Source organism: Camelus dromedarius, chromosome 29 (genome assembly GCF_036321535.1).
Source record: "Camelus dromedarius isolate mCamDro1 chromosome 29, mCamDro1.pat, whole genome shotgun sequence".
Classification (NCBI taxonomy): Eukaryota; Metazoa; Chordata; class Mammalia; order Artiodactyla; family Camelidae; genus Camelus; species Camelus dromedarius.
In genome coordinates this window covers 4,496,094-4,523,585 of record NC_087464.1, presented here as the reverse complement: position 1 = coordinate 4,523,585, position 27,492 = coordinate 4,496,094, and the positions used below count along the sequence as shown (strand labels likewise).

The following is a 27,492-nucleotide window of genomic DNA, read 5'->3' as shown; positions in this document are numbered from 1 at the left end:
TGCCCAAGGGCAGTCATTTCTCTTTTGTTAGACATAGCCATTATTTAAAATCATAACCTTGCTATATTAAATTAAACTATTGAAACAAATAAAACAAACTCTATTACAAAAACTCAATTAAACTACATTAGAAACAAAAGTAAGAAATAACCAAACTCACGGCCCCATGATTACCTGACTACATTTTATTATTCCTTTGCTTTTTTTAAAAAAAATTTTATTGAAGTATAGTCAGTTTACAATGTGTGTCAATTTCTGGTGTACAGCATAATGTTTCAGTCATACATATATGTACATATATTCCTTTTCATATTCTTTTTCATCATAGGATACTACAAGATATTTAATATAGTTCCCTGTGCTATACAGAATCTTGTTTACCTGTTTTATATACAGTGGTTAGAATCTGCAAATCTCGAATTCCCAATTTATCCCTTCCCACCCCCTTTCCTCTTTGCTCTTGAAGTCACCTGCATCTGCTGCCATCAGTCACCGAACAGCGTGTCTTGGGGGAAGCCCAGAGTCGCTGAGTCGTCCTTCTCTCTCCTAAGTAGAGTCCACGCCTGTGTGCTCTCCCAAGGGCCGCCTTGCTGGACCCCAATGCTCCCCGACCCGCATCCTGTCCACCTCCCGGGAGCGCCCGCCTCTCCACGTGCGAAGGGCCTGAGGTGCTGGAGTCTCCCGCGAGGGCAGGCGGGAGGGAATTGGCGATCGATCACTCGGGCCTCTGCTGGCCGAGCCTGTGCGAGCCGAGCCGCGCCGCGGGGATCGGCTGGGAATGCCTGGCGCGCGGAGGCGGTAGGAGGTGCAGGGAGGCCGGCCCGGGTCTCCCGCGCGCGGGGCCGGGGAAGCAGGGCAGGCGGCGGGGCCTGGTGCGCGAGAGGTGGTGAGGGGAGTGAGAGATGGGGAGAGGGGGTGGGAAGTTGCGGAAGGAGGAGGGCGGGCGGGCTGGTGCGCGTCCCGGTGCGCGGACGCGGCCCCGCTGGCAGAGCCGGCTGAGCTCAGCCCGAGCGTCAGGTTCGGAGGCCGGGGCTGCGGCGGGCTCCAAGCCCGTGGACCGATGCCCGCGACTCAGGGCGCATCTTTGTGCAGGCCTGTGAGGGAAAAGGCTGACTGATGCAGTGGTTTTCAATAAGGACCTGAAATAGTCCAGTGTTCCCTTTTTAAAACGGCTGACTTTATCCTCTCACTGCTTGGAGTCTTAGGCAGTGAGACTTTTGTCCATCATATATCTAAGCTGACTTGTCTTCACTCAGGGCACCATAGGGATGGGTTGGCTGTCCGTTGGTGCCTTCTGATTTTTGCAGAGTCAAACAATTGGAAAAAAAAATAAAAAGTCTGACTTTGAAGAGAGTGGCCTTAAAACTTGTCCCCACGAGGCCCATCGCTGTTATGGCTGAGGGACGCACTGAGGTTGCATGCAGAGCTGGGGGTAGGGCCTCGGTCCTCTGTCCCAAGAGATCCTGGCATTGCATGCTTTAGACCTTTCCCCTCTGTTGTTGAATGCATAAAAATGTTGTTAATCCACGTGTGTTTTGTAGGAAGACGAGATCGACTAAATGAATAACATGAGGTCCAGTAGAGTCCCGCTTTTTTTAATTTCAAGACACGGAAGTAAAAGCCAAGCATCGCTCTCTTTCCCCAGTGATATCCTGTGCTTTACCCTTCGAAACACCCAGCTTGTCTAATACTCAAGATGTCCGGAGGGAAATCCTCCAAAAAAAGACCTCGTATAAGTTTATCAACCAGCAAAACTAAAAAAAATGAATCTAACTCGATTATTTCGTTTTTTAACAATGTACCGCCTGCGAAACTCACCTGTCCGGTTTGTAGTAAAATGGTGCCAAGATATGACTTGAACCGGCACCTGGATGAAATGTGTGCTGACTATGATGACATCACTGCAGGTGAGCCAGGGCACACTGGCTTCAGTTCAAAGGCTTCCACGGTAGATTTAACCAATATTGCCTTAGAAGATGTAACGCCAGAGAAGTTGTCACCATCTAAGATAAATTTAACCCCTGGCCAAAGTGACTCAGCAAAAACAGGCACAAAACAGCAGACCAGCCCCTACTTTAAAAGTAACAGAGACTTGGTGAGCAAAACTCAAGATGAGACAAGAGATCGTAATGTCAAAATCGTCCCTCTGGGAAGCCTGTCATCTAAATTGTCCAGAAGATACATGAAGGCTAAAAGGTCTTTAGATGAGAATGAGCGATTTGCCAATCAGAGTCCACAGAGTTCCTCAGCCACAGCGATTAAGAGCCTGGTTGACAACTGTTCAGAGATGGAGGACCAGGATCAACTTCTGGAGAATAGTTCTCAAAAGGAAAACATGTTTACCAGTGATCCTCTTAAGGAATCAAGGACTCCCGAATGTACTGTAGAAGACACTGAAATAATGGATGCTGAAAGCCAAGAGGCTGCCCGGGAATGTGGGATATCCACACTCACCCCTGACTTCTCAGATACCACCCCCGGGTTATTGTCACCGGATTTAACTCTTGGAAGTAAATTACAGTCTATTTCAGAAGACAGTCTTGCAAAGCAGGAGAATCTGGCAGGAGTAGCTGGTGAAAGTGATGAAATACGTGAGGCAGGCAGTTGTGAAGAGGTCAAAGCGACTGCCCTTTCAGAAGCTGAAACACAGCTGTCACACTGGGAGGCAAAATCGCATAGTCCTACAACCAATGCTTCGAAATGGAGTCACAGCCAAGAATGTCCTCTGGAACGTGCCAGTGGCTTAGAGAATGAAATCACTCCCAGAATGTCTTCGGAGCAGGGGTCAGTCTGGGATGTTCCTGGTGTAACAAGCCTAGCACCACCGAATCACCCTTACTACCTTAGGAGTTTCCTGGTGGTGCTGAATGCCGTGTTTGAGAACGAAGATGACAGAATGCTCTTTGATGAGCAGGAGAAAGGAATTGTAACTCAGTTTTACCAATTATCAGGTATCTGGAGCATGTTTGCTTGGAAGGTTTGGTTTCCTGCTTGCTGTCCTGATTTGGTCTGGGAGGTGATGGGCTGTCATCCAAGGACCATGAGGAGTCAGTGTGGTTTGGGGAGTCCCCTGGGAGTACACGTGGGACTCAGCGCCTACTACAGGGTTCAGCTGGAGAAGGATACGTGTGTAAAATAGACAAGACTTTGTGCCTGGTGTCTGCTCCCACAATATCACCCTTACAGGCTGTACTTGGGTTGTCATGGAAGCAGCTATTTGTCTTTTTTTTTTTTTTTTTTTGATGCTTATAAAACGGCTTTTCCCGGATGAGGAGAAAAGCAACAGTGTGACTTAGAAAAGCATACTTTGCATTTGGAGCATATAATCAAGCTTATTGTTAGGTGGTTTTCTTGTTTTTGCACGCCATTTCCTCAACAATGAAAATAAGATAAAATACAGGAAAAAACAAACCAAGGTACATTGGGGCCTGTTTTTTCTTCCAACAATATTTTAATTTCCTGGACTCTACCTTTTATTTTATTTATTTTCTTTTTAATTGAAGTATAGTTGAATTACAATGTCATGTAAATTTCAGGTGTACAGCATAGTGATTTTTTACACATACATATATTTTTGCATTATAGGTTATTACACGATATTGAATGTAGCTCCCTGTGCTACACAGTAGGACCTTGCTGTTTATCTATTTTATATATAGTAGTGTGTATCTGCAAATCCCAAACTCCTAATTTACCCTTCTTCCCTTTCCCCTTTGGTAACCATAAGTTTGTTTTCTATGTCTGTGAGCCTGTTTCTGTTTTGTAAGTAAGTTCATTTGTATTGTTTTTTTTAGATTCCACATATAAGTGATACATGATATTTATCTTTCTCTGACTTGACTTCACTTAGTATGATAATCTCTAGGTCCATGTTGCTGCAAATGGCATTATTTCATTCTTTTTTATGGCTGAGTAGTATTCCATTGTATAAATATACCACATCTTTTTTATCTAGTCATCTGTCAATGGACATTTAGGTTGCTTCCATGTCTTGGCTTTTGTAAATAGTGCTCTTGTGAACATTGGGGTGCAGGTATCTTTTCAAATGAGAATCTCTTCCAGATATAAGCCCAGGAGTGTGATTGCTGGATCATATGGTAACTCCAGTTTTTTAAGGAACCTCCATTCTGTCCTCCAATGAGGCTGCACCAATTTACATTCCCACCAAGAGTGTAGGAGGATTCCCTTTTTAGAAGTTTTTAAATGGCCAATAATCATTCCAATTTTGGAACTTTTTTATGTTTTATACATTAATCATTGAATACCTTATCTTGTCCAATTTTTTTTTTTACCAACTTTGGGAAGATGGTGTTACTGTCCCCCACACCCCCTTTTTTTTTGTAACAGAAGAGAAAAGGGTGTCTCAGTAAGTTCCAAAGGCTTGCACAATTGGGAGAGAGGGGCAGGGCTGGTTTTCCATCCTGGTCCTCCTGTCCTGTGGTGACAGGTACACAGGACAAGGAGACATCCTCAGGAGATTTTGTATTTGAAATAAATTATGTCTTCCAAAGGAAGAAAGTGATTTTCTTGGAAGATCAGTTGAGTCAGTGTATGTGTATTTCTATTCAAGTCTATTTTACTCACCTCAGCTGAAAAAAGCAAATGATACTATATGTTGTTTTTGAGAAGAAATAGAATATTTCTCACAGTTTTTTTCAACTTTATTGCAGCCAATGGTCAGAAGTTATATGTAAGACTGTTTCAACGTAAATTCAGCTGGATTAAGATGAATAAATTGGAATATGAAGAGATTGCCCCCGACTTAACACCTGTGGTCCAAGAACTGCAGCAAGCAGGCTTCCTGCAGACAGGTACGATCAGCCAAAGGGAATGGAAAATGAAAATATGACTCGAAGAATTGAATTTCTGCATGATGAGGGTGATATTAGTAGTCTGGTGTCAGCTCCCAATTGGTGCCTGATAGATAGTAATTGTGTGTGTTTTTTTAAATTGAGTTTTTAAATCTTCTTAAGACAACAGATGATTCCTGTTATGTTGAAGCCATTCTTCACCTGGATTAAGACTCCCAGGATAATGAAAGATTGCTGCTGGTTTTTCTTTCCTTTTTTAAACTGACATATAGTTAATTTACAATGTTGTGTTAATTTTTGGTGTACAGCATAGTGATTCAGTTTTATATATATATATATATATATATATATATATATATATATATATATTCCTTTTCATATTCTTTTTCATTATAGATTATTAGAAGATGTTAAATATAGTTCCCTGTGCTATATAGTAGATCCTTGTTGTTTATCTCTTTTATATATAGTAGTTTGTATCTCCAAATCCCAAACCCCCAGTTTATCCCTCCACCCTCTGTCTCCTGCTGGTTTCTGAACAGTCTCAGGTGTAGGCCCGTAAGGTCACCCGGGGATAGATGTGTGGCTGGGTCAACGGAAGGAACATCCCTCCCAGCTCCCCTTCCAGCAAGACGTTGACCGTCTCACCCAGACCCCTCGTCTTTATGACAGAACAAAGCTGGTTGGAAGCTAGTATCTTTGTGGACCCTGACAGGCACACACATACAGCTCTTATAATTCAAAGGTGGATTGCCTCAAGAATTGTGTGATTGATTTCAGCCCCTGTGACTATGCGATAACCTTGGTCATCTCATCGGTACCATTTGTTACGTACCCACCTGCATTGAGAACAATATTGTCCTGGACACGTAGGCATAAAGAGGATGAAAGATGAGAGTCCTAGGTTCGAGCTGCTGACAGCTTAGGCTGAAATAAGCGACTCAAGCTAGAGCCAGCCGGTTTCCGTGCAGCAGAGTTGTGATGAAGTTAGGGTGACTGGAGGGCCTGGCTTGGGAGATGAGGACAGTCGTGGGGAGGCCTGGGGGCTTGGTGGGTGTGAGTGTTCAGGCAGTGGGACCCAGGATTCCTCACGTCAGTGCCACCAGGTCACTTGGGAACTCACATCCCCACCTGACTCAGAAGATCAGATGCAGATTGACACCAGGTGAGCCTTGCCTTCCCTTTAAATGACCTTTAAACAACAAAACCAGATGCCCTCTGTTGCCCTCAGTCCTGCCCGGGTCCCTCTCATGGTCTGCACAGCCCTGTGAAGGGAGGGATGGGGGCCTTGACAGTCCCTCTCCCTCTGCTGTGGCCACGCTGCTCTCCTGGGGGTTCTTGCTGAGTGCCCCCTCTTTCAGACCCTCTTGCCTGCTGCCCCTCAACTCACCCCTCATTTCTTCCAGCTCTGCTCCGTGTCACCTGTGTCTGCTCTGAGTTGGGTGCTGCCACCTCTCTGCCACATCCAGTCCAGTTTGCCTCCCCAGCTTTGCTTTTCTCTGTGGCAGTTATCACGAGCAGACAGGCGTCTGTGATGCTGAGCAGTGCACTGCCTGGGGGCAGGGATGTGGTTGTTCACTGCAGGCGCTGCAGTGGTACCCAGCAGGTGGCGGACACCCAGGAGGTACTTGTGAACAAGGAGGCTGGCCCTGCCCTAAGTGGCCTGGACCCCCCAGTAGCCTGACATCCGTGGGGATGCGGACTGAGTGGACCCACAGACAGGCCCCAGCTGAGGCCTGTGCAGAGAGGTGGGAGCCAGTGAGCAGCCAGCTCTCTGACCAGCTTTGGAGAGGTCCCGCCGGGGGTTCGTAGTGAGCTTTTAAGGAGGACGCCCAAACCGTGACAGCTCTCCACGGGGATCTTTATTTTATTCAGATCTTCCTTTACTTGTCAGTGAGAAGTTCTGTTGTTTTTAACTTTTATGAGATATCTATGCACCATATTTTTTAACAGTTGACTTGGCAAAGAAAAATCACAGTAGCATTGCATTTTATTTGCATGTAACTAAGCTTTTTCTTAAAGTAAATAAAGTGAGAAATTAGATTCTTTAAAACTACTTTTAACTTTTTTTTAAATATATATTTCAGAATCTGAGTTGCAAGAACTCTCTGAAGTGCTCGAGCTACTTTCTGCCCCTGAACTAAAAACCCTGGCAAAGACCTTCCACCTGGCTAATCACAGCGGGCAGAAGCAGCAGCTGGTGGACGCCTTTCTCAAACTGGCCAAACAGCGTTCGGTCTGCACTTGGGGCAGGAACCAGCCTGGCGTCGGTGCTGTGATCTTAAAAAGGTTTTGTGGCTCTGGTTACCGTAGAAACATTTAAAATGTTGACAGCATGTATGAACTTACTATAATGATGGTACATGTTTTCATATTGTAATCGTTCTCAGTCACAGTTAGATTGAGAAGGCAGAGAACCTTAATTATAAAGACTGAATTCTTTCTTGGTTTATAATTCCTGGTTCTTGTAATACCATCCTGATTTCTGGGAGCAAGAAAAGTCAGGAGGCAGGAGAATAGAGGCACTAGGCCATTGGCGCATCTGGTATTTTATTATTCAAGAAAAATGCAGTTTTAACTGCTGTTCTTACAGTATTCAAGCATAAACTATTCAGTCACATTTTTATTTTAGTAAACTTTTTATTGAAACATAATCTGTCAATACTAATATGTAGTTTCTCTTAAGTTTAAAACAAAAATTTATCAGAAACTCTGGGTGGTTTCCTTTGTCCTTCTAAAACTCTTCAGCTGTTGCAGATTGGGGAAGATTGTAAAAATTGTTAGAATTTATTTCTTCTGCCCATGTTATGTGTAAAATATAACCATATCAATGTTAGTCTAGGAACCTACTTTCTGGAGTTGTTGAGGATGAAATGAGATAATGCTTTTGAAAACAATTTAAAACAATGTCACTGTTTATTTTGTGTAATACATGTGTGTGTAAAACATTGAGCTGTTCTGTGCCAAGAGCCCATCCTTGTGGGGAAGACACTTCAAATACTGACCTTTGATTAAACAAGGATAAATAAGGCGTACCTCACTAAGAAAAACGTCACTGCCAACACCTTAGAAAATATACACTGTACATTAAAAAAATTTAAATAAATTATATAATTATAATTAATTGACTCAGGATTATAAAACCCTCATCCCCATGGCATATCAAGTGTCTTCTAAGCCGTTTCTTTATCTAATTGTATTTCTTAAGTACTTTATGGTCATCGTATAAGTCACATTTTAAGTAAGGGCACGTTAGATTAGCAGCCCTCTCTCAGTATAAGCACGTAGCCTATAAGCAGAGATACAAAGAATAAAGATGAACATTTTTACCACTGACTTTGGAGTTGGAGGAAAATGAGATCCCCAAGGATAATTTAGTTGTACTAAAATCACTATCCTTAAATTTTTTTTTATATTGAAGTGTAGTTGATTAACAATTTTATATTTGTTTCAGGTGTACAGCACAATCGTTCAGTACTTTTATAGATTATATTCCATTTAAAGTTATTATAAAATAATGGCTGTATTTCCCTGTGCTGTGCAGTATATCCTCGTTGCTTATCTGTTTATACAGAGTAGTTTGTAGCTCTAATCCCATGCTCCGGACTGGCCCTTCCCCACTTCCCTCACCCTGCTGGTAACCACTAGTTTGTTTTCTTTATCTGCGACTCATTTCTGCTTTGTTATATACATTCATTTGCTTTGGTTTTTAGATTCCACAAATAAGTGGTAACATGTAGTATCTGACTCTCTCTGACTTAATTCAGTAACTATAATCATCTCTAGATCCATCCCCGTTGTTGCACATGGAAGACTTTATTCTCCATGGCTGCGTACTTTTCCGTTGTCTGTATATACCACATCTTCTTTATCCGTTTGTCTGCGGATGGACAGTGTCCTTTAAAATTTTGCTTTATTTCTTCATGTAGTCATGGGGCCCAGTAGTGGAGTCTCAGTGTCTCTGACGGCTCCAAAGGAGGGTGATACCTGATTATCTTACTCTGCTGTGATCACAAGGAAGCAGAAAGAGGCCCATTATTTACTTTCTTAATCCTTGGAGGTAGCAGCCGTTCATTTTACCATGTTCAGGGCATCCTTCTGCAGCCTGGAGTCCTGGTCCACTGGGACACCATTGGGGCTCTGCATGGAGGGGGAGCAAGGGGGTGCTTTGTATCGGTTTCTGTTGAGTGATGGGTCTCACTCACACGGTGGTGTGAGGGGACTGCCACCCTGTGACCTCACGGCTCTGACAGTGGCACGAATCTCTATATCCCCAGGGGTGCAGCACTACTTTTGGTTGAGTAGCTCCTGGGAGGATAGGAAAGTGTGAGCTCTTCCACTGCATCAATGGTTCTCAGCTGATGTGGTTTTGTCCTCCAGGGGACCTCCAGCATCTCATGGAAGTATTTTTATTGTCATGACCAGGATGGGGAGTGGGTGCTATGGCATCTAGTGAGCAGAGGCCAGGCTGCAGCTGAGCAGCCTCCAGTGCGTGGGGGGTCCGCACCTCCCCCACCGCCCCCGCCCCCAGGATAGAATTATGGTGCCTCTGCCTGGAGACCCTGCTCTATGTGGTGGCCAAGGTGTAGAGCCAGAGGGCCCTGGATTTAACGTGCTGCCTTACCGAGAGCCTTTTGTAATGACATTTTAAATAAACATACATGATTTAATCTAAGCTGTCACTCAAGTCAAGAATTGAGCGTTGCTAATGACAAATAGGTAACGCTTTTATGTGTTTCCCTGGTATTTCACATGTTCAGGACCAGGTTAAGCCCTGTCCTGCTCTTTCATTGAGGCAGCAATGTGTGAGATCGTTTGCAGATGTAATTCCATTTACTCCTCACCGGGTTTCTGGTTGGGCTCTGAGCCCAGAGAGGTCAAGAAATGCCTCAACATCACACAGCCAGAGTGATAGATTTCCTTCAGGCGTATAGAGTAATGAATGCCACGTAGCTTTAAATGTTTTGTAAAAGCTGCTCTCCAAATGCTTAGAAACCAGACAGTTATTTCCACATGGTGTGTTTTTCAGAGCTAAAGACCTGGCGGGACGGGCCCTGAGAGTCTGCAAAGGCCCCAGGGCGGTGTTCTCCCGGGTCCTGCTGCTGTTCTCGCCCACTGACACAGTGGAGGACGAGGACGCCGCCTGTGGGGGTCAGGGAGAGCTGTCCACGGTGCTGCTGGTCAGTCTCGGCCGAGTGGAGTTTCCCAGGTACACCATCAATCGGAAAACCCGAATCTTCCAAGATCGAGACGATCTCATCAGGTAAGATCCTGTTTGCTCAGTAGAAAATTTGTGTATTTTTTTTAATTGAAGTATAGTCAGGCAGAAGACCTAAACAAGCAGTTCCCCAGCGAAGACATACAAATGGCCAGTAGGCACATGAGAAAATGCTCAGTATTGCTAATTATCAGAGAAAATGCAAATCAAAACTTCATTGAGGAATCCCCTGACACCAATCAGAATGGCCATCATTAAAAAGTCTACAGACGATAAATGCTGAAGAGGGTGTGTATTGTTAATTCACGTAGAAGGTTTTATTATTATTTTTTGCCATCTCCCATAGAAACGTGAGTTCACAGCCAAAATAACATTTGAAGTTTTTGGTTTTTGTTGCTTTTCTGCCTCACTTGTATACGTTTCCAAGACGCTAAGGAACATGGAGACATGTGCTTAGCTTAAGTTTGCCAAAACAAATGAGTTTTGAGTTAGAGCTACAGAATTTTCCCCTGGTTTATGTTTCCAAATAGCTTTGGCAGGAAACGTTTTTTAAATACAGACATTTGGACAAACCTGCCCTGTATGCTGTTGGTATGAACACATCTGAAGGTGCATGTGTTTCTAGTAATAACACTTCAAATAAAGCTACTTATTAACTTGTGTAGTATGTTCTGAAATCCTGCACACGATACTGGAAATTGTCGCTCATCTCTTTGGGTGCATGGATTTAGCGAATGTTTGGTTTGACTGTCCAAAGTCGGTTTTGGTAAAAAAAAAAAAAGAAAAAAGAAAAGGAAAAAATGGAATAGGTTTTACAGGAAAAAAATACTTGGATTTCCTAAAAGAAATCTTTCATAAGAAAAATTTGAATTTCCTAAAATGTCACTTTGATTCTTTAAGGTTTATGACTCAAATTCAACTGAAATTGGTTCTGACATTTGGTTTTAGGAAACTTGTTTAAGTGCTGTATAGTGTGTGCTTTAAAAAGTTAAGTTATTGAAATTACTGAATCTAAGCACGGTCAGGATACACTGATTTTAGCCCATTTGGCCTTAGTTCTCAGAAAGTTCAGTTTCTTTATTTGTGTTCAATTGGAATAACTTTTTTCATCAAATCTTCTACTATTTCCTCTTCACTCTGTCTTCTGTTGTCTCATGTCCTTTTTCCTTCTTGTTTTTAGTGACTTTACGCTGTTCTCTGTTGTTAGAACTCTGAAGCCAAGTTCTAGTCTCTGTACTAATGAACCGTGAAACCCTCTGTGCCCCAGTTTCCTCGTCTGTAAAATGGAGGGAATAATATTATAGCCCCACAGACACGCTGAGAGCCGGGCCCAGGGGGACCGCGTTGCACTTCTTAGTCAGTGTTACAGTCGTCACCATTACCGTGTGTCTACAGAGGTGACTTCTTAGTTCTACGACTGACAGAACCAGGTTGACAAGTTCAAAAGGGGGGAGGCTAGTGAGAGAAAAGTCAACCATCACTCATTCTTTTTAGAAAGTATATACATCCTGTGAGTATTAAAAATAACTAAAACTCCTTTTGTTGTGCAAAGGGCCTTAACATGTAAATGAAACTGGGTTTGACTGCCTTCAGGAAGGGTAGTTCTCCAACACCCGTGACTTGATACCTGCCCCGAGAAACATTTCTGGCCGCCTGGGTACTTGACTCATTTGTCCTTTCTTTTCTGTTCTCTCATGTGTTCAGTGCACAGGGATTAAGTGTTGAGTACCTGCCTGGGTGGTGGAGTTGCAGCAGGAACAGAGGGTCTTTGCCACCCTGGGAGTATGTCTTACTGGGGAGCTAGCAAGTACACAATCATCTGGTAACCATGGGCAGGCTGGAGAAGTTCTACAGTGGAGGTTGAAGCCGAGGGTCCCTGGAGAGGCGACGTTTGGGCTGAGGCCTGAGAATGAGGTGCTGGTCCTGCAGAGGTCTAGGTGCCCGTGTCCAGGCTCTGTGGGGGTGCATGCGCAGGCCTGGGGGCAGGACAGGGCTGCCAGCTGGAGGGATTGGGAGAGCCCTGGGGGCAACAGTGAAGGGGGAGGTGGACAGGAATGCGGGTCGGGGACACTCGGCCTCAGGGCCCTAGTGAGCTTACTGAGTGATGCTTTGAGAGTGGGTGGGGAGCCACTGGAGGGGTTTATGCAGGTGAGTGGTCTGTTGCACATGCTACAAGGGCATCCCATGGACTAAGGGGCGGGGGCAGCAGGAGAAGCTGCAGGAAGGCTGACTTAACCTGGGAGGTTTGGGTCCCAGCCCCTCGGGGCTGGTCCCAAGTATGGGGGCAAGTGCTCATTTGAATCTGGTCTCGAGTTCAAGTGTATGTAGTCAGCCTGTCCCATCATCTTCCTGCTTCAGCACGATTCAGGGAGCTGGGTCCAGGGAGGGACTGATGGCTAGTGTGTGTTCGCCGAGGAGCGGGGACTGCTTGCCCTGGGTGGGGTCTGTGGGCCCACAGGCCGGGAGATGCTCGTAGTTGGGGCAGTGGGCGTGGTGAGGCTGGCCCCCAGGTCAGGGTCCTAGTGAAGGGGGAGTTGCAGCCTGCAGTGAGCAAGCTGGACATATTGGCAGGGGTGATCAGTGGACAAGATGCTTGAAGGCAGGGTCTTGAGGGGGATGCAGTCCATTGGGGACAGAAGGTCTGCATGGCCCAGGCACATGGTCATCCGTGAGGAGGTGGGGGAACCACTTGCTTCTCACCCTCGTGGACGCTGTCATCATGGAGAGCAAGGCAGGGACCACCAGAAGCCTGCACAGAGGAGGCTTGGGCTTCTGAGGGGTGGGGGCTTTCAGGGAGGGCAGGGTGGTCTGGAAGCAGCCATGGGAAGGAAGGAAGACTCCATCTGTCTCTCCTGGAGTGAGAAGAGCCATCCCCACCGAGCGGGCAGCAGGGGGACCGTGTTCTCAGCCAGGTTGAAAGAAGGCTGGGGACAGGGGCCAGAGGTCGGGGTGTGGAAGGGACGCTGCTCCTGGCTTGGTGGTTCCAGTTAGCGTTGGGGGGGTTGGTGACTGTGCTGCTGGAGACGGAGGTCTTGGGAAGATGAGGCGTGACAGGGATGGCGCTGGTCTCCACGGGCTCCTGACGGGGGGCTGGGTTCGGGCTGCAAGGCCGGGTGCCGGTGGGGGGGTTGTGCCAATGCTCCTGATGGTGGTGGGGCTGGGTTGGGGGGCTCCAGTGGGCCCGGCTGGCCTCCAGGAGCCTCTCCCTATGGAGTTCTCTCTTCTTATCCACCTTAGACTCATCCAGTCACCTGTTGCGAGACCTAGATCGAAGCCTCCACGAGCAGGTTTTCGCGTGTAGAGGCAGCTTGTTTTCCTCTTATTTAGTGGTATTGGTTCTGTGCTTTTTCTTCTAAGTGTGAGTCCAGAACACAAGGACTGTGTGCTCGAAGTGTGATCGAATCACTGGGCAGAGGTCTTTGTTCTTGGCGTCTAAAGAGGTAGTGAGAAATAGTCTTTCTTCAGTTAAGCGGTTTCGTAACATTTCAGCACTGCCGTCTCCCCAAGAGTGTCCCTGAAGTTATTTTTGAAAATCCCACATAATCCTCTCAGCCTGGGCAGCATCCCTCTGGCTCCCTCTGACTGAGTGATTAAAGCACCAGATCTACATTTGTGTAGTTCTGAAGTCAGTCATCTGGTGACATTCTTGCTGTCAAACTGCTGAAAGAATGAAGGAATGGGTACCTGAAGTCAGAAAGGAAGAGCTGGCCCGTGTTCCATTCATTATGTCGTAGGATGTGTGAATGTCTTTCTGTCTGGTCAAGTGGCCTGGATGAATTCTTCCAATGATTTCTCAGATAGAATTTGACCCTCGTGTCTCCCAAAGCACGCTTTTGCCCTTCAGAATTGGGTGTGATGGGGAGGATGTGGAACTCTCCATGTCCGCGCCGGTCCACATGGGAAACGCGGCGCGTGCTCTCCCGCAGGTATGCCACAGCTGTGCACGCGCTGAGTGACATCGCCGCTGCCATGGCCCGCGGGGCCTGGGAGGAGGCCAGGAAGCTCTCCCAGGTTGCACAGCAGGACTGGGACCGACTGAAAAACCATCCTTCCCTGAGGTGAGGCTGTTCTCACATCCACGTCCAATTTCCTGATTGACTGAGCTGTTCTGACCACTTTGGGTGGTTTTCTCAGGGAAGATCATGTGCCTTTTGTTCTGTGGTCCAACCAGCGAGTGGAGTTGAACTTCCTGCCTGCTTCCCATGGAGCCCAGGTGCCGTGTGTGATGGCAGGGGGTCTGAAGGTCTGGAGTGACTTTTATGTACCTCCCCGCGGTCAGTGAATTTACACGGGGGGACCCAGCAGCAGGGAGGGTGCTGGGTGTGTCCATCCAGTGGAAATTCAAGCGGGTGTTCTTCTGAAAAAGGAAACAGAATTGAACGTTTACTGCAAAAGTGCAAGTACACGGCACATTTTTTTGGTTTAATAAAGGTTCAACTTATTCTGTATGGGTAAGAAAGTTTTCCCTTTCTTGTTACATAGTGATGAGAAAAATGAGTAGTATTAAATATCTCCAAAAAAAATTTAAGACAAAAGTCTGCATAGAAGGAATATGGACTTAAAAGCCATAGCCAGGAAAACAGCCTTTACTGGTGAGAGAAAATAACTGAATATTTTGTCCATATTTTGCTTGGGTGTAATTCAGACAAACTTGAGCCATTTACTTAAAGGCCTTTCTAGAAATGAGATAACCAGGGTAGACTTACTGCCCATGACGTGCGTGCACATTGGGGGATTTTCTTAAGATCTTTTAGATAAATTTGTTAACGTTTCTTAGACCAAATGGCAAAACAAGTGGTTGAAACAAGTGGTGATTTTCCTCATGAAGAAAAAAAAGAACCCACAGCCAGGAAGTTAGGTTACTACAGGACAGAGGTTGGTGGACTCCTTCCTTGAAGGGCCTGCGGGTCAGCTTGGCTGTCCGTCTGTCCGTCCACTCATCCTGATGTGGAAGCAGCCGTGGCCCCCAGCCCCCCTCCCTCCCCGAGCCAGTGGGCGGGGCTCTGTTCCAGTGCACGTGAATTCGTGGACACAGAGATGTGAGTTTCATGTAGCTCTCACGTGCCACAGACTGTTTTTCTCCTTTTGACTATTTTAACCATTTAGAAGTGTGGGAATTGCTTTAGTTCATATAAGATTAGGTTGCAGGGCTGCGTGTGGCCCGAAGGCTGGTGTTTGCCGACTTCTCGGTTCCCGCCCCTGTCTGGGTGACCACGGAAGTGGCAGGAGGCTGTAAGAATGTAGATTTGAGGTGAGGAAATTGTCCACAACAGGCAGCATTTTGAATGTGTCTTCTTAAAAGGGAGGAATTCAGTCCACTCTGTCACGTCTCACGATTGTCTTACGACACATACACCAAATCCCTGAACTGCTGGTGTCCACCTTTGTTTCAGGTACCACGAGCGTTTACCGCTCTTTCTCCGATGTTTCACAGTTGGCTGGGTTTATACCAGGATTTTGTCCCGAACTGTGGAAATTCTGCAGAGACTTCACAGGTACCAGGTGAGCCCACAGGCCACGCCCCCGGCTGTTCCTGATGGATTGGAGACCAGCTGAGGAGGGGCCAGCCTGGCCCTCGCTTTCCTGCGTGTCCTGTCAGCGTGCTGCAGCGCAATGAGGACCTGCTGTCCCGCCTGCCGCATTGCCCGGGAGATAGACAGAGGGGTCCAGGACCTGAACCCCCAAGGGGATCCATGAGATTGGCTTTGGGGACTGTGTGAACTTCCACGTGTGTATAGGAGGGTCTGTGCATTTTTCTGAACCACAGAAGAAGAAAGTAAAAGCGTGACCAGTTTGTGTGCAGAGCCAGGCTGGAAAGTCTCCCTGTTATGGTGGCGTGTTTGGATGAAGACCCCCCATTACTGTCCTGCTCCCTCCCCGGTTCCTCCAGGCGTTGGCCCTGGGCCCAGTGGGGTGCCCAGGAGCATGTGGGCTCCTGCCCAGGACCAGCCCCTGCGCGGCCTGCACCGCTCACCTGCTTTGCAGAGACGGCCGTGCGGTGTTCACAGATCTCCAGCTGGCCTGGGAGACCCCAGGGCACCTAAGGGAGCTCGCGCCACTGTAGAGGGACCTCCCAGGGCCCCGCCTGTCTGTCCTGGGCCGTGGCCTCATTAAAATGGAAAGGAATGCTTCGTAAATGTGCTTCCCTGGTTTTACCGACTACTCTATGTAATTACAGTTCTTGGCGTGCAGGAGTCTAACGAACTTCCTTTGTTGTTGTTGCAACAGGAAGCCGTCCAGGAACTTGAAAACCTCTTGTCCCAGAGGGTGTACTGTTCCGACAGCAGAGGCCGGTGGTGGGACCGACTGGCTCTCAACTTACACCAGCACCTGAAGCGCCCGGAGCCGGTACTCAGCAGCGAGATCTGCCTTGTCTCAGTTTTGCATAAATTTAAAAAATACAGCAAACTGTTAATACCTTAAAAACCTCAATGTGATTAGAATGTTGGTTTTTAGACATTCTGCTTTGTCCATGTCTTCCCAACCCCAGAAGACACAGCAGGGTGCGAACACCAGCGTTCCAGCAGGGCAGGAGGCTCCCGCCTCCTCGCCCCGTGGTTGGCGGACAGGTGGGGACTCGGGAGTGAAGGTTCTAGCAGTTAAGGGAGCTGGAGCCCCAGACGTCTCCGCCTCCAGGCAGGCACTTCCAGGGAAGGCGCTTCCTCTTTGGAAGTGGTGGACTCGTTCCCTCATTGCTCAGGGCCTCCTGGTGCAAAGGTGGATGAAGGATGCTCTTTCCCACTGGGAAACTCTCCTCCTGGCCCGGGGTTCTCCATGCAGGGATCTGGGGGGCCAAGCGAGGCAGGCCCCTCCAAGGAGGCCACAGGGGCTCTTTGTGCAGCCACCCACGGTCCAGCAGCTCCCTGCCAGCCTGGTGTTGGTGCTGCACAGAGGGCACTGTGTCTCTGGGAGCTTTGTTTTTCTCAGTGGCGCATTCAGTGAATCAGGGTGATGTAGTGGCGGAAAAACTGACCATGGGTGTGGAAGGTGACACGCTCTTTTCACTGCCCTAAACTGAAAGGTGCCTTGTTCCCTGGAGGTCTCCAACCAGTGAGGGCTGTTTTCTCTCCCGGATGCAGGCGTGGAGCCTCCGTCCCGTGGGGGCCCCTCACCCACGTGCAGAGAGGGTGTGTTCATACTGCCCGTTTCCTCCGTTGAAGTCAAGGTTCCGAAGAATTTATAGATGTCCCCCTCGTTCGCAGATCTGCTTACAGGCGCGTTCGCTCCCAGCGGGGATTTTTGAGACTGATGGAAAATCCTAGTTCCTTGTAACCTTTTCCCAAAGACCTTCCTGGCCACGCTCATCATCTTTGTCATCTCCTGACCCTTCCCTTCCTTCTCTCCAGGGAGAGCTCCCACCAGCAGAGGCTCAGGCCTGCCAGGCACAGCTGCCTGGGGCCATCGCTCGCTGCGCTGGCCCAGCCCCCGCGGGGCTCACAGCACCGCCGGCAGGGGCTCGTTCCCTCTGCCCCCGTCCTCTTGACCGCGCCACTCCCGATGGCCTGATCCTTACTGATTTTCAGAGTTTTTTTTAACTCTTTATTTTTTTATTGTAGGAAGTGTATATATAACAAATCAAACTTGCCATTTTAACTATCTCTGGGCGTAGAGTTCAGTGGCGTTGGTTATGTAGGTGACCACTGCACAACTCAGGGGTTAGGGGCACCCTCCCTGCCCCCACACAGTCAAAACCCTGCCCTCTGTTTCTGAGATTCCACTTTTTGAGGAACTGCCAAACTGTCTTTCCCAGTATTTGAACCATTTTTACGTTGCTGCCAGCTGTGCACTAGGGTTCCAGTTTCTCCCTGATCCTTGCCAGCATGTGTTGTTTTCCGTTTTTCTGACTGCCGTCATCCTAGGCGGTGTGAAGTCGTATCTCATTGTGGTTTTCAGTATTTTGTTTATTTGTCCAACTTTGAGTAACCTTAGAAAACACATAACCCCTTCAAACCTAAGATCCTTCTCCCTGTAAGTGAGGCGTCCGGAACAACTCTGTGGTTCCTGCCTGCACGTGAGACTCACCTGGGACTGGGAGATGGTGGGAGCCTGGACCGTGCCCTGCAGACGCTCACCCTCTGCATCCCGAGCCCCCAAGTGGCCCCTGGGGACCCCGTGCCGGGTCTCTCCCCCGTCTCCCTGTCCCAGGCATCCCCGACTACCCCCGTGTTCTGCGGGTGGGGCAGCTGGGGTCGGCCACATCCACGTGCATGAGCAGAAGTCAGTGTTGGGAGCTCGGCCGCCTGTGCTGCAGACCTTTGCAGTCGGCTCTGTGCTTGTCTCTGCGTGAAAAGTGCCAGCATGAGACCCACAGAGACGTCCTCATCTCTGGAGTGCGGCTCAGCCCATTGCTAATTAGCAAGATGAATAGTTAATTAACAGCAGGGTTTCCTGTCACATGAAATGAAGGGAGCCTGATGGGGACTGTGCTCTCTGCCAGGCTATCAGGTGCATCGCGGAAGGGCTGGCGGACCCGGACGTGAGAACTGGACACCGTCTGTCACTGTGTCAGAGAGCCGCGCGCCTGCGGGAGTCCCCGAGCTGCCAGAAGTACAGGCATCTCCTCCGTCAGCTTCCAGAGATGACCGTGGAGGACGTCAGGCACGTAAGTCGATGCTCTCCGGGCCCTTCAGATGCGTTCGCAGGGTTTTCCTGAGTGGAAGCAGCCTAAGTACAGGTTTGAGTGCCCACTTTCTCATAGACGTGGGAGCTACTCCCGCCTGTCGTGCATGGGGACCTACGGTGACCTGTTCTCACACCCGCATCTCCTGCCTGGGGGGCAGGCTGGCTGGGGGTGGTTCCCTCCGGAGCAGGGTGGTGACTCTAAACTTCTGAGTCAGCAGCTCATGGTCTTTGCCAGGCCCATCTGCTCGGTCAGGACCCTGGAGAGCAGCTCTGAGCCGGGCAAGTGACCTACCTGCATCCTCACTGGCACCAGAATGTGGGTCACACGGCCCTGCGCTCTGCTATGAATGGGTGGCCGTGTGGGGGGCGTAGGACAGTGTGTCCCCAGGACACCAGGGCGGGGTTTGCAGGGGCTGAAGCTGAAGAGAGGCTGATGGACATTCTCTGGCTACCGTCCAGGTGACCATCACAGGCCGGCTGTGCCCGCAGCACGGGATGGGCAAGTCCATTTTCGTGATGGAGGCCGGGGGGGCCGCCCCCGCTGCGGTGCTGTGTTCCGTGGAAGAGCTGGCGCTGGCCCATTACAGATGCTGCGGCTTCGACCAAGGTAAGGCAGTCCCCGTGGCCCGGTCATCGTGTGGTGGTTGTCTGCAGGGGTGGTGCCGAGGCCCTGCCCTGTCCCTGCGGGAGATGCTGCTGGCCTGGGAGGGTGTGAAAAAGAGCCCTGCTGCCTGCCTCCCTCCCTGCGCCTGCCGCCCAGCCTGATGCCTGGGAGGGATACTGGGACCCAGCAAGGCCGGGTTTGCTCTCAGGGAGCTCATGTTAGGCCAGGAGGGAGGGCAGGAAAGGGCGGAGGACGAGATGCTGCCGGATAACCCAGCCCGTTAGAGAAGGTGGGAGCCGGGCCTGGCTGCCTCTGGAAGGGGACCAGGTCCCGGGGTGATGTGGCACCGGGGCAGGGCAGGTGTTGAAGGACCAGTGATTTGAGTTCCTTGTGGAGTGAGCTCTCCATCCCGTGCGTGGGAGGAGAATCAGTCAGGGTCGGAGCTGTCTGCATCTTCCTCCCCGAGAACCGGGTGGCAGCCCCCTCGCCCCTCCTGCTCCGCCTGTCTTTGCGGCAGGTCTTTTGGGACCTGGGACCTCATAGTAAACGGTGGCTCCTCTGCTGGATGTGAACCCCTGAGAGAGATGTCACTTGTTACTACTGAGCCAGGCTGCCCTCTGCCTGTTGCACTTGGTTTCTTTTTATTGTCAGGAGAGGAGCGTGTGTGCCTGTGTGCAGGTGTGCGCATGTGAGGGCTGCAGCTCTGGGGTTGAGGGGGACTTGGTTCCTTGAGCCGCTGGCGAGATCTTTCTGTGCGTTGGGCAGGCACGCAGAGGGACTGGACGGGTGCCCCCGGCCCTCTTTCTGGGCTGCTTGGCAGCCTCTCTGTTTCAGACGCTGTAGGTTTCATTCCAAGGCCATTTTCTGAAACATGTAGAGCCTGAGTGGGGATTAATCCTGCCCAGTTCCGAGAATTGGGAGCCTCTCGTCAGCGGCTGTGGACTGGGAGGAGGGCCAGTGAAGGCACTCGGGGTCCCTGCTACTTGGGGGTAAAGGTGAAGTGGTCAGAGACCGGCCATAGCTGTCAGACACGCTTGGAACCTCAGAGAACTTAATCAACGTCCCTGGTCCAGGAGGGGCTGCGCATGCCAGCTGTGAGGAGCTTGGACCCCAAATCCTATGTCCTTGCTTCCTCCCAGAGCCTTTGTCCCCTGTATCCCCTCTTAGTGGCGGGAGCAGCCTCCAGCTCCCCTCCCACCACCTGGGGCGCCGTCCCGGAGCCACACCTGGAGGGAGCCGGTGGCCGTGCCAGTGCCTCCCCTGTGCACTGCCCTGTCCCCCAGATGTTGGAAGCCAACCCGGACATTGGCTCCCATGGTCACTTCCGAGGGGCCCTCCATTCTGTCCTTGCGTCCAGACAGGATTCCCTGTGTCTGTGCTGAGGGGTCTCTAGGTTGAAGGTCACTCAGATCTTGTCACATACATGAAAATCAGGACATGATTTCACTGGCGTGTAGTGTGCCCACTCAGATAAGTGAAGATCACAAAATGCCACTGCAGGACGGGTGTCTGTCTGCTGAGTATTCAAGTAAAGGTTCAGGTGAATCTGCGGGATGCCTCTGTCCCTTACACGGGAGGGAGATGCTCTGGGGGAGATGCAAGCGCCAGCAGAGACAGAGATGCCACAGACCCCGAAGGTTAGAAACAAAATCGGGGAGTGAAGGCTCAGGCCCACGTGGGTAGTTGGTGCACTGTCCCCTTGGTAGGTGGCAGACGGGCTGGGAGCCGAGCACAGTGAAATGCTTCAGTTTAGCCTTGAGCTCGAGAGACGGGCGGACAATTCCGGAATGTGAATTTTTTATATAAGGTGTATGTTTCTTTATTACAGTGGCTGCCCGGGCACAGCGGGACCCTGCTGTCGGCCTTTGGTCTGGGGGAGGGTGGGTGAGGGGTGGCCTCAGGCCCCTCAGGGGAGTTGGTTTCTCAGTTACTCAGAAGGGTCTCCTGCAACATGATTCGACCCCACAACACGATGCTCACTAGACCGCTTAGGTCTGGGGATGCTCACGTCCAGTGTCCCTGACTGGACATGCTCCCGGTCAGAAAGCAGACGGCAGGTCCTGTCCCAGCGTCACCTTGGCCAGGCCACCCCTGGGATTCCAGTGCCCTCCCTCCCTGGAGGGAGGACACCGTCGCTGTCCCTGTGACTAGTGGCTCTGCAGGGGACGAGGCCTGAGTGGGTCCTGCTGTTCCTTTGAGTCACAGAGATAGGGAGCAGGGATGTGGGGCGGAGCCAATGGATGTGGGAGGGGCGACAGCACAGTGCAGCCTCAGCTGGGGGAAAGCCCAGGGGACTGGGCCCTGCACGTGGCTCCTGCCCGTGGCTCCGGCTGTCTCAGCTGTGCTGGGACGCGGGACTGGTACCTGTGCTCTATCCCTCGTCCTGTGCTGCACCTGACCTGTGTCCAGAAGCCAGAGGAGTGCCCCCGCCAGCCTGCTTAGGGGCTGCGGGGTCAGGCGGGGAGAAAGGCTGAGCAGGACAGGCTCTGGGTGGCAGGTCTGTGTGCTGTGCCGTGTCCCCTCTTGACCCTGCCATGACATTCAGATGTCCTGGGGTCTGAGACGGGCCTGTCTGAGGTCACCACCTGGTTGGTGTGGTTTGGATGCGGTGTGGGGAGGGGGTCTGAACGAGGTCGTCCCTGACGTGGACGGTCTCTAAAACCCCAAGGTGTAGAAACGTGGTGCGGAGTTCAGTCCAAAGTGGAGGAGTGCTGGGTGGATGAGGCGAACAGGGACCAACCTGGCAGTCAGAGGGCACAGGCTCCCGGATGCTCGGCTTCCTCTGTCGTACCCCTTCCCGGAAGCCTTTTCAAGTGGGGCCAGGGGCCCCTGCATCAGAGCTCCTCAAGGGACTCCCCACCCAGACCCTCTGAATTGAACCCCCAAAGCCAGAGGGACAATCTCCTTTTATTTAATTTTAAACTCGTTCCTTAGGTTTTTCCACTAGTTTGAGAACTGCTGCTCTGTGGCTCTGAAACGTGCATTTGAATTTTCCCATGCTTACTAAGATCTGCGCCCTTACATAAGGCTTCTGCATATAAGCGTATAATGTAAAAGCAACGAGCTGGGGACGGCACAAAAACACCGTTTGCACTTGAGTCTAAAATATTCCTGTTACTTTCTTCACATTAAGTAGGCAGTGGGACACGGTGGTGGTTGTTAAAAAACTAACAGTCAATTTTCCTTCTGTGTGTGTGACCGTCTCAGGGATCCACGGGGAGGGGTCCACCTTCAGCACGCTGTACGGCCTCCTCCTGTGGGACGTCATCTTCATGGATGGGGTACCAGACGTCTTCAGAAACGCCTACCAGGTCAGCAAGCCACGTTTCCAGGCCACCAGCGGCTCCTGCACTTGAGTGGCTCACACCCACCTGCGTGCCCCGTGTCTGCGGCATCAGAAACCTGCCCCTTGTCACAGTCTTAGAGATCGTGGTGCCAATTCCCATAAGAGTAGCTTTTAATTTCAAAATCTGATTCATAGAATTTTAAGTGTATGTTAAGTTTTAAACTTCAAGCCTGTTTTACTGCAGTTGTCCCATCTGAAATGTCTAGTGTAAGTTCTTCAGCGCCCACCTGTCAGGGCCTGGCGCCCCCACGTCCATCTCACGTGTCCCTGCTGGGACTTCCAAGTAAACTAAAAGCTCTTTCTGCAGGCTACTACTCTGAAAAACCAGTATAATCAGTGCTTTTGTGTTAGATGACTTCTGCAATTTGTACATATCTCGTGAGAAAAGAATGCATCTACTTAATCAGGTTGGCCAGTTTCTAAATCGGGTGGGTCTTGAGTGTTCTGACTGCCCCGGACGGGCCCCTCCAGGCCCCGGGGTGACAGCTCGTTCTCCCTCGCACAGGCGGGCCCCCTGGACCTGTGCACCGACGGTTTCTTTGCAAGCAGGGCGCCAGCCTTCGAGGCCAGGCTGCAGCAGATTCACAGCGCCCCGGCTGAGAGCCTGCGGGCCTGGGTGGCGGCTGCGTGGCAGGCCCAGGAGGGCAGGGCGGCTTCCGTTGTCAGCTGGGACCGCTTCGCTTCTCTTCAGCAAGCCCAGGTGAAACTGTGCAGGCTGAATTCGGTCAGAAAGTAGTAGCTCCTCATGCACACACCTGCGTGCACACGTGCACAGACACGGGGGCATGTGTGTGCATGTGTCTGGTCTCCCAGCCCGCGTGCCTCCGTCACTGACGGGATCAGTAAACAGGCACAAACCTGCCCCATGTATTTGGTGGCTTCCCTTCTCCTGACCTGTGGTCCCTGGAGGGAGGACGCCGTCCCTGTCTGTGTGACTGGTGGCTCTGTGGTCAGCACCATCCCATCCTGTTTCCTCCAAATTTCCTCTTCCTCGGCTGCCCCTGGGAGCTTCCCGACTGGGCAGCAGCACGGGGAGACTGGCAGCCCCAAGCTGGCAGCTCCGGAGTCCCCGCAGCGGCAGACGAACCACCCCGGGGCCTCAGCCTCTGTTTCTGTTGACTGATGCGTCGGTCTCGTCGTCTCTGATCCTGGGAAGGATGGAGTGGCTGACTGTCCCTGTGTCTTGTGTTCAGGACCTGGTTTCCTGCCTAGGGGGCCCCGTCCTCAGCGGCGTGTGCCGGCGACTCGCCACAGACTTGCGACACTGCCGAGGGGGCCTGCCCGACCTGGTGGTGTGGAACTCCCGGAGTCACTGCTGTAAGGTCAGTTGAGCTGGAATGGAAAGTCACCTGTGTAGTTTTATGATGAACTTAATCAGAGGCCATGGTCTAGGCATTTCTTGCATGGTTGTTGGCAAGACTGAACTTGAGAGCCCCTGGACGGAGGGCCAGGGCCCTGGGCTGAGTGCTGGCGTGTGGGCCGCTCCGCCAGGTGGCTGGTCTCACCAGGGCAGGTGAGGGAGCGGAGCGGGGTGTGAGCCCCACAGAAGTCAGCCCCTCAGCCCCGGCCTCAGAGGCACGGCCGTCACCTCTGCTGTGTCTGCTGTTAGATTGAGGCCCTGAGTCCAGCCCCACTCAGAGGGAGGGGCTGCCTTGGGGCGTGAACGCCAGGGGCCAGGATGGTCGGGGGCTGTGTTCTCCCCGAGTGAGCACCCCCTGGCGCTGCAGGCCGGCACGCGCCCGCCTCGCCCTGGTCTCATCCTCTGCCCGGCGCAGGCTGGCGGTTCCCGTGTGACTGAGTTCTGAGTACCAGTTCTTTACCACATCTGTCTCATCCAGTCTGTGACTTGCCATCTCACTGTCTAACTAGTATCTTCTGAAGAGTGGAAGTTTTACATTTGGACAGAGTCCAGCTGATCTGTTCTCCAGTGGTCAGGCTTCTGGTGTCACAGGATGTCTCTGCGGTTGTGGATTTGAGTCTTTCTCTCTGCGGTTCTGTCAGCATTTTCTTCATCCACTGGGAAGCTCTCTTATTCAGTGTATAGACTTTCAGGATTGTCATGTCTCCTTGATGAATTGAACTCGATCTCATTATGAAATGACCTTCCTTTATTCCTGGGGATGTTCTTTGCTCTGAAATCAACTGATACTAATTTATAGCCACTCCACTTTTGGTTGGTTAGTGTTAATGTAATACTTTTTCTTTTTTTTTTTTACTTTTTAACTTCTTTTATCTTTATATTAATGTGTGAGTTACACTCTCGTAGGCAGCATATATCTGAGTCTTACTTTTTAATCTAATTGACACCTTTGCCTCTTAATTGGGTATTTGGAACATTTACATGTAATGTGATGGTATCCATGTCTGGCTTCAAACCTACCACCTTGATGGTTGTTTATTTATCTCAGCTCTTATTTTCTCTGCCTTTTTTTTTTTAAAGACTGCGTTTTGTCCCTTTGTTGGCTTGTTAGCTGTAACTCTTTGCTATGTTTCAAGCGGTTGCATTGGTGTTTACAGTGTGTATCTCACCCACCTTTAAGTGATGTTGTGCTAGTACATGTGTAACACAGAGAACCTTACAACAGTGCATTTTTATGTCTCCTCTCCCAGACTTCGTGCTGTGTGTACATTATACCTTGACTGTTATCAACTCTGCAACACAATTATATTTGCTTTCTGCAGTTGACTAATGGGTCTATATATTTACTCATGTCAATACAAAGAGTGACATTTGTTATTCCTTTACATAGATCTAGAGTTCCATGTATTGTCATTCTCTTCCTGATTGAAGAACTTCCTTTAACAGTTCTTGAAATGGAAGTCTGCTAGTAATGAATTATTTAGGTTTTATATATTGTAAGACTTAAAAAAAATACTTTATTTATTATTGTATTCCTTAATTATTTTTTATCTTGGGGGAGTAACTAGGTTTATTTATTTTTAAAGAAGGTACTGGGGACTGAACCCAGGACCTCGTGCATGCTAAGCATGTGCTCTACCACTTGAGGTATACATTCTCCCCTATATTGTAAGACTTTTAAGTCTGTCTTTGAAAGATACTTCCTCTGGACAAAGAATTGTTGACATTTTCCCCCAGTACCTGAAGATACTGGTCCACTGTTGTCCAGCTGGCATTGTTTCCAATGAGAAATCTGCAGTCTTTCCTCTCTGGCTTTTAAAAATTCTGGCTGTTTTGAAGATGCTCCTTTTCCCACTGATTATGCAGCTGAATTATGACGTTTCTCAGTGTAGTGTTCTTTATGGTTCTGTGCTTGGCGTTCATTGAGCTTCTTGGATCTTTGGGTTTATAGTTTCCATCAAATTTGAAAGTTTTTTGGCCATTATTTCTTCAAATGTTTTTCTCTTCTCTTTGGGGACTCTAAGCTCCTATTAGGCTGCTGAAATGTTCATTTATTAAATATTTTGTTCTGTACTTCATTTTGGAGAGTTTCTATTGGTATGTTTGAATCTCAGTAATCTGCAGTGGACAGAACTGACAGTCCCCTGCTTTCCTGGAGCTGATAATGTAATGAGCTCTTCTATCTTACGATAAACACCCTGACAGAAGTACACAGGAAGGGGCCCACCTAGAGGTGAATTTAAGCTGACATTGAAGGACGAGTCATCAGACACGGGATGCAGGGAGAGACGTCCCAGGCAGAGGGGAGGCCCTTCCGGCTGGGCGGAAGTCGTCTGTCTCAGGAACCGAGGCGGCTTTGGCGTGGCTGGCAGGGGCCGGGTGGTGCAGGTTTGTAGGTCACGGCAAGTTGTCTGGATTTAATTGCAGATGCAACAGAAAGTAATTGAAGGGTTTTCAGCAGGAGAGTAACAATCCACCGCATGCTTTAAAACTATCTTTCAGCTGCTGTATTAAGAATCAATTTACTAATTCTCTGGGAAGAACTGTCTAGTTTCTGCAGAACATGAAGGTTTCTATGAATTTCATGTATGTCTGTAGTTGTTCTGTGTGTATCAGCACAGCTGTGCAGTAGTGTGAGCCTCTTAAACAGTGGGCAGTGAAAACTCCTGCAGCTTCTATGCATGGCTCTTCCATCTCAGTAAGATGCTACTAACTTTAAAACTCACCTCCCAGCTGGTGGAAGTCAAAGGCCCCAACGACCGTCTGTCGCAGAAGCAGATGATCTGGCTGGACGAGCTGCGGAAGCTGGGGGCCGACGTGGAGGTCTGCCACGTGGTTGCAGTTGGAGCGAAGAGCAGGGGCCCTGACTGAGAGCCGTGGGCTTGGGGCTGTCTGCTTGCACACGGACCTGAGATCTTCAGAAGCGTTACTACATTTCACTCAATGCTAAGTTTGTTGTCGTAATAAACCTGGTAGTTTACCGACGCATCACTGTGCAGTGTCCGTATGCCACAAAACTTGGTATTGGCTTGAATACTCATTCCAGGTAATGAACTTTTGAAAAGGTCAAAGCCTTGGTGGCCACTTTTAGGAGATGGATGCATGTATATTATTATATTTACAGGAAAGCTAGAAAACCACCCCCCAAAACAAGATGATTCACAGCTTTGGGTCTTTTATAAAAGGAACATACACAATGTTTCTTTCTAAAAAGTGTATTGAAAACAGATTTTCCTGAATTTACCTAAGTTTTTCTGTGCTGCTCTTACCCATCTAAATGGCTGTTGAAATTCTTGGTTTTTATGATTATAGAAGGGCATAAACAGTTGAAATTCTGATTTCTTTAGGGATTAAGAAACAGATTCTCATTAAGTTCCTCATTATTTCTGTCAGGACGTGCTCTTAGTAACCAGGCCCACGTCACCACAGCAAGGCGCCATCTTCATCACAGGCCATTATCCCTTTCCGTCCTTCTCCCCGGGAACATCCCCAGTGACTAGAGGCAGTTTCCTGGACAGAGTTTACAGTGCT

At 49.5% G+C, this 27,492-nt stretch overlaps 1 protein-coding gene and 1 non-coding gene across 5 annotated transcripts; both read left to right on the top strand.

The window, feature by feature from the left end:
* Positions 1-798: 798 nt before the first annotated feature.
* Positions 799-26,949, top strand: FAN1 (FANCD2 and FANCI associated nuclease 1). 4 transcript variants are annotated; one of them, XM_031440456.2, is made up of 14 exons: positions 799-883; positions 1,542-2,951; positions 4,671-4,811; positions 6,899-7,100; positions 9,841-10,074; positions 13,956-14,087; positions 15,423-15,531; positions 16,258-16,377; positions 18,467-18,631; positions 19,111-19,258; positions 22,463-22,566; positions 23,107-23,301; positions 23,795-23,923; positions 26,695-26,949. In XM_031440456.2, exons 2-14 carry the CDS (start codon positions 1,697-1,699, stop codon positions 26,830-26,832), a joined length of 3,072 nt encoding a protein of 1,023 aa, XP_031296316.2. In that variant the 5' UTR covers positions 799-883; positions 1,542-1,696; the 3' UTR covers positions 26,833-26,949. The 4 variants fall into 4 exon arrangements, 3 of the variants coding, with proteins under 3 accessions (XP_031296316.2, XP_064336579.1, XP_064336578.1); XM_064480509.1 differs by having other exon boundaries at positions 800-872; XM_064480508.1 differs by having other exon boundaries at positions 824-886.
* Positions 1,171-1,319, top strand: LOC116149451 (small nucleolar RNA SNORA79). Its single transcript, XR_004133062.1, has one exon. It is a non-coding gene; the product is annotated as a small nucleolar RNA SNORA79 (small nucleolar RNA).
* Positions 26,950-27,492: the final 543 nt, after the last annotated feature.

What these genes read in the sequence shown, in the direction of transcription:
- FAN1 (XM_031440456.2), top strand. Translation starts at nt 1,697, where the DNA reads ATGTCCGGAGGGAAATCCTCCAAAAAAAGACCTCGTATAAGTTTATCA. An exon ending in GGTGCTGTGATCTTAAAAAG is followed by an intron (nt 7,101 to 9,840) that starts GTTTTGTGGCTC and finishes TGTGTTTTTCAG; the next exon opens with AGCTAAAGACCTGGCGGGAC. An exon ending in ATGCTGCGGCTTCGACCAAG is followed by an intron (nt 19,259 to 22,462) that starts GTAAGGCAGTCC and finishes TGACCGTCTCAG; the next exon opens with GGATCCACGGGGAGGGGTCC.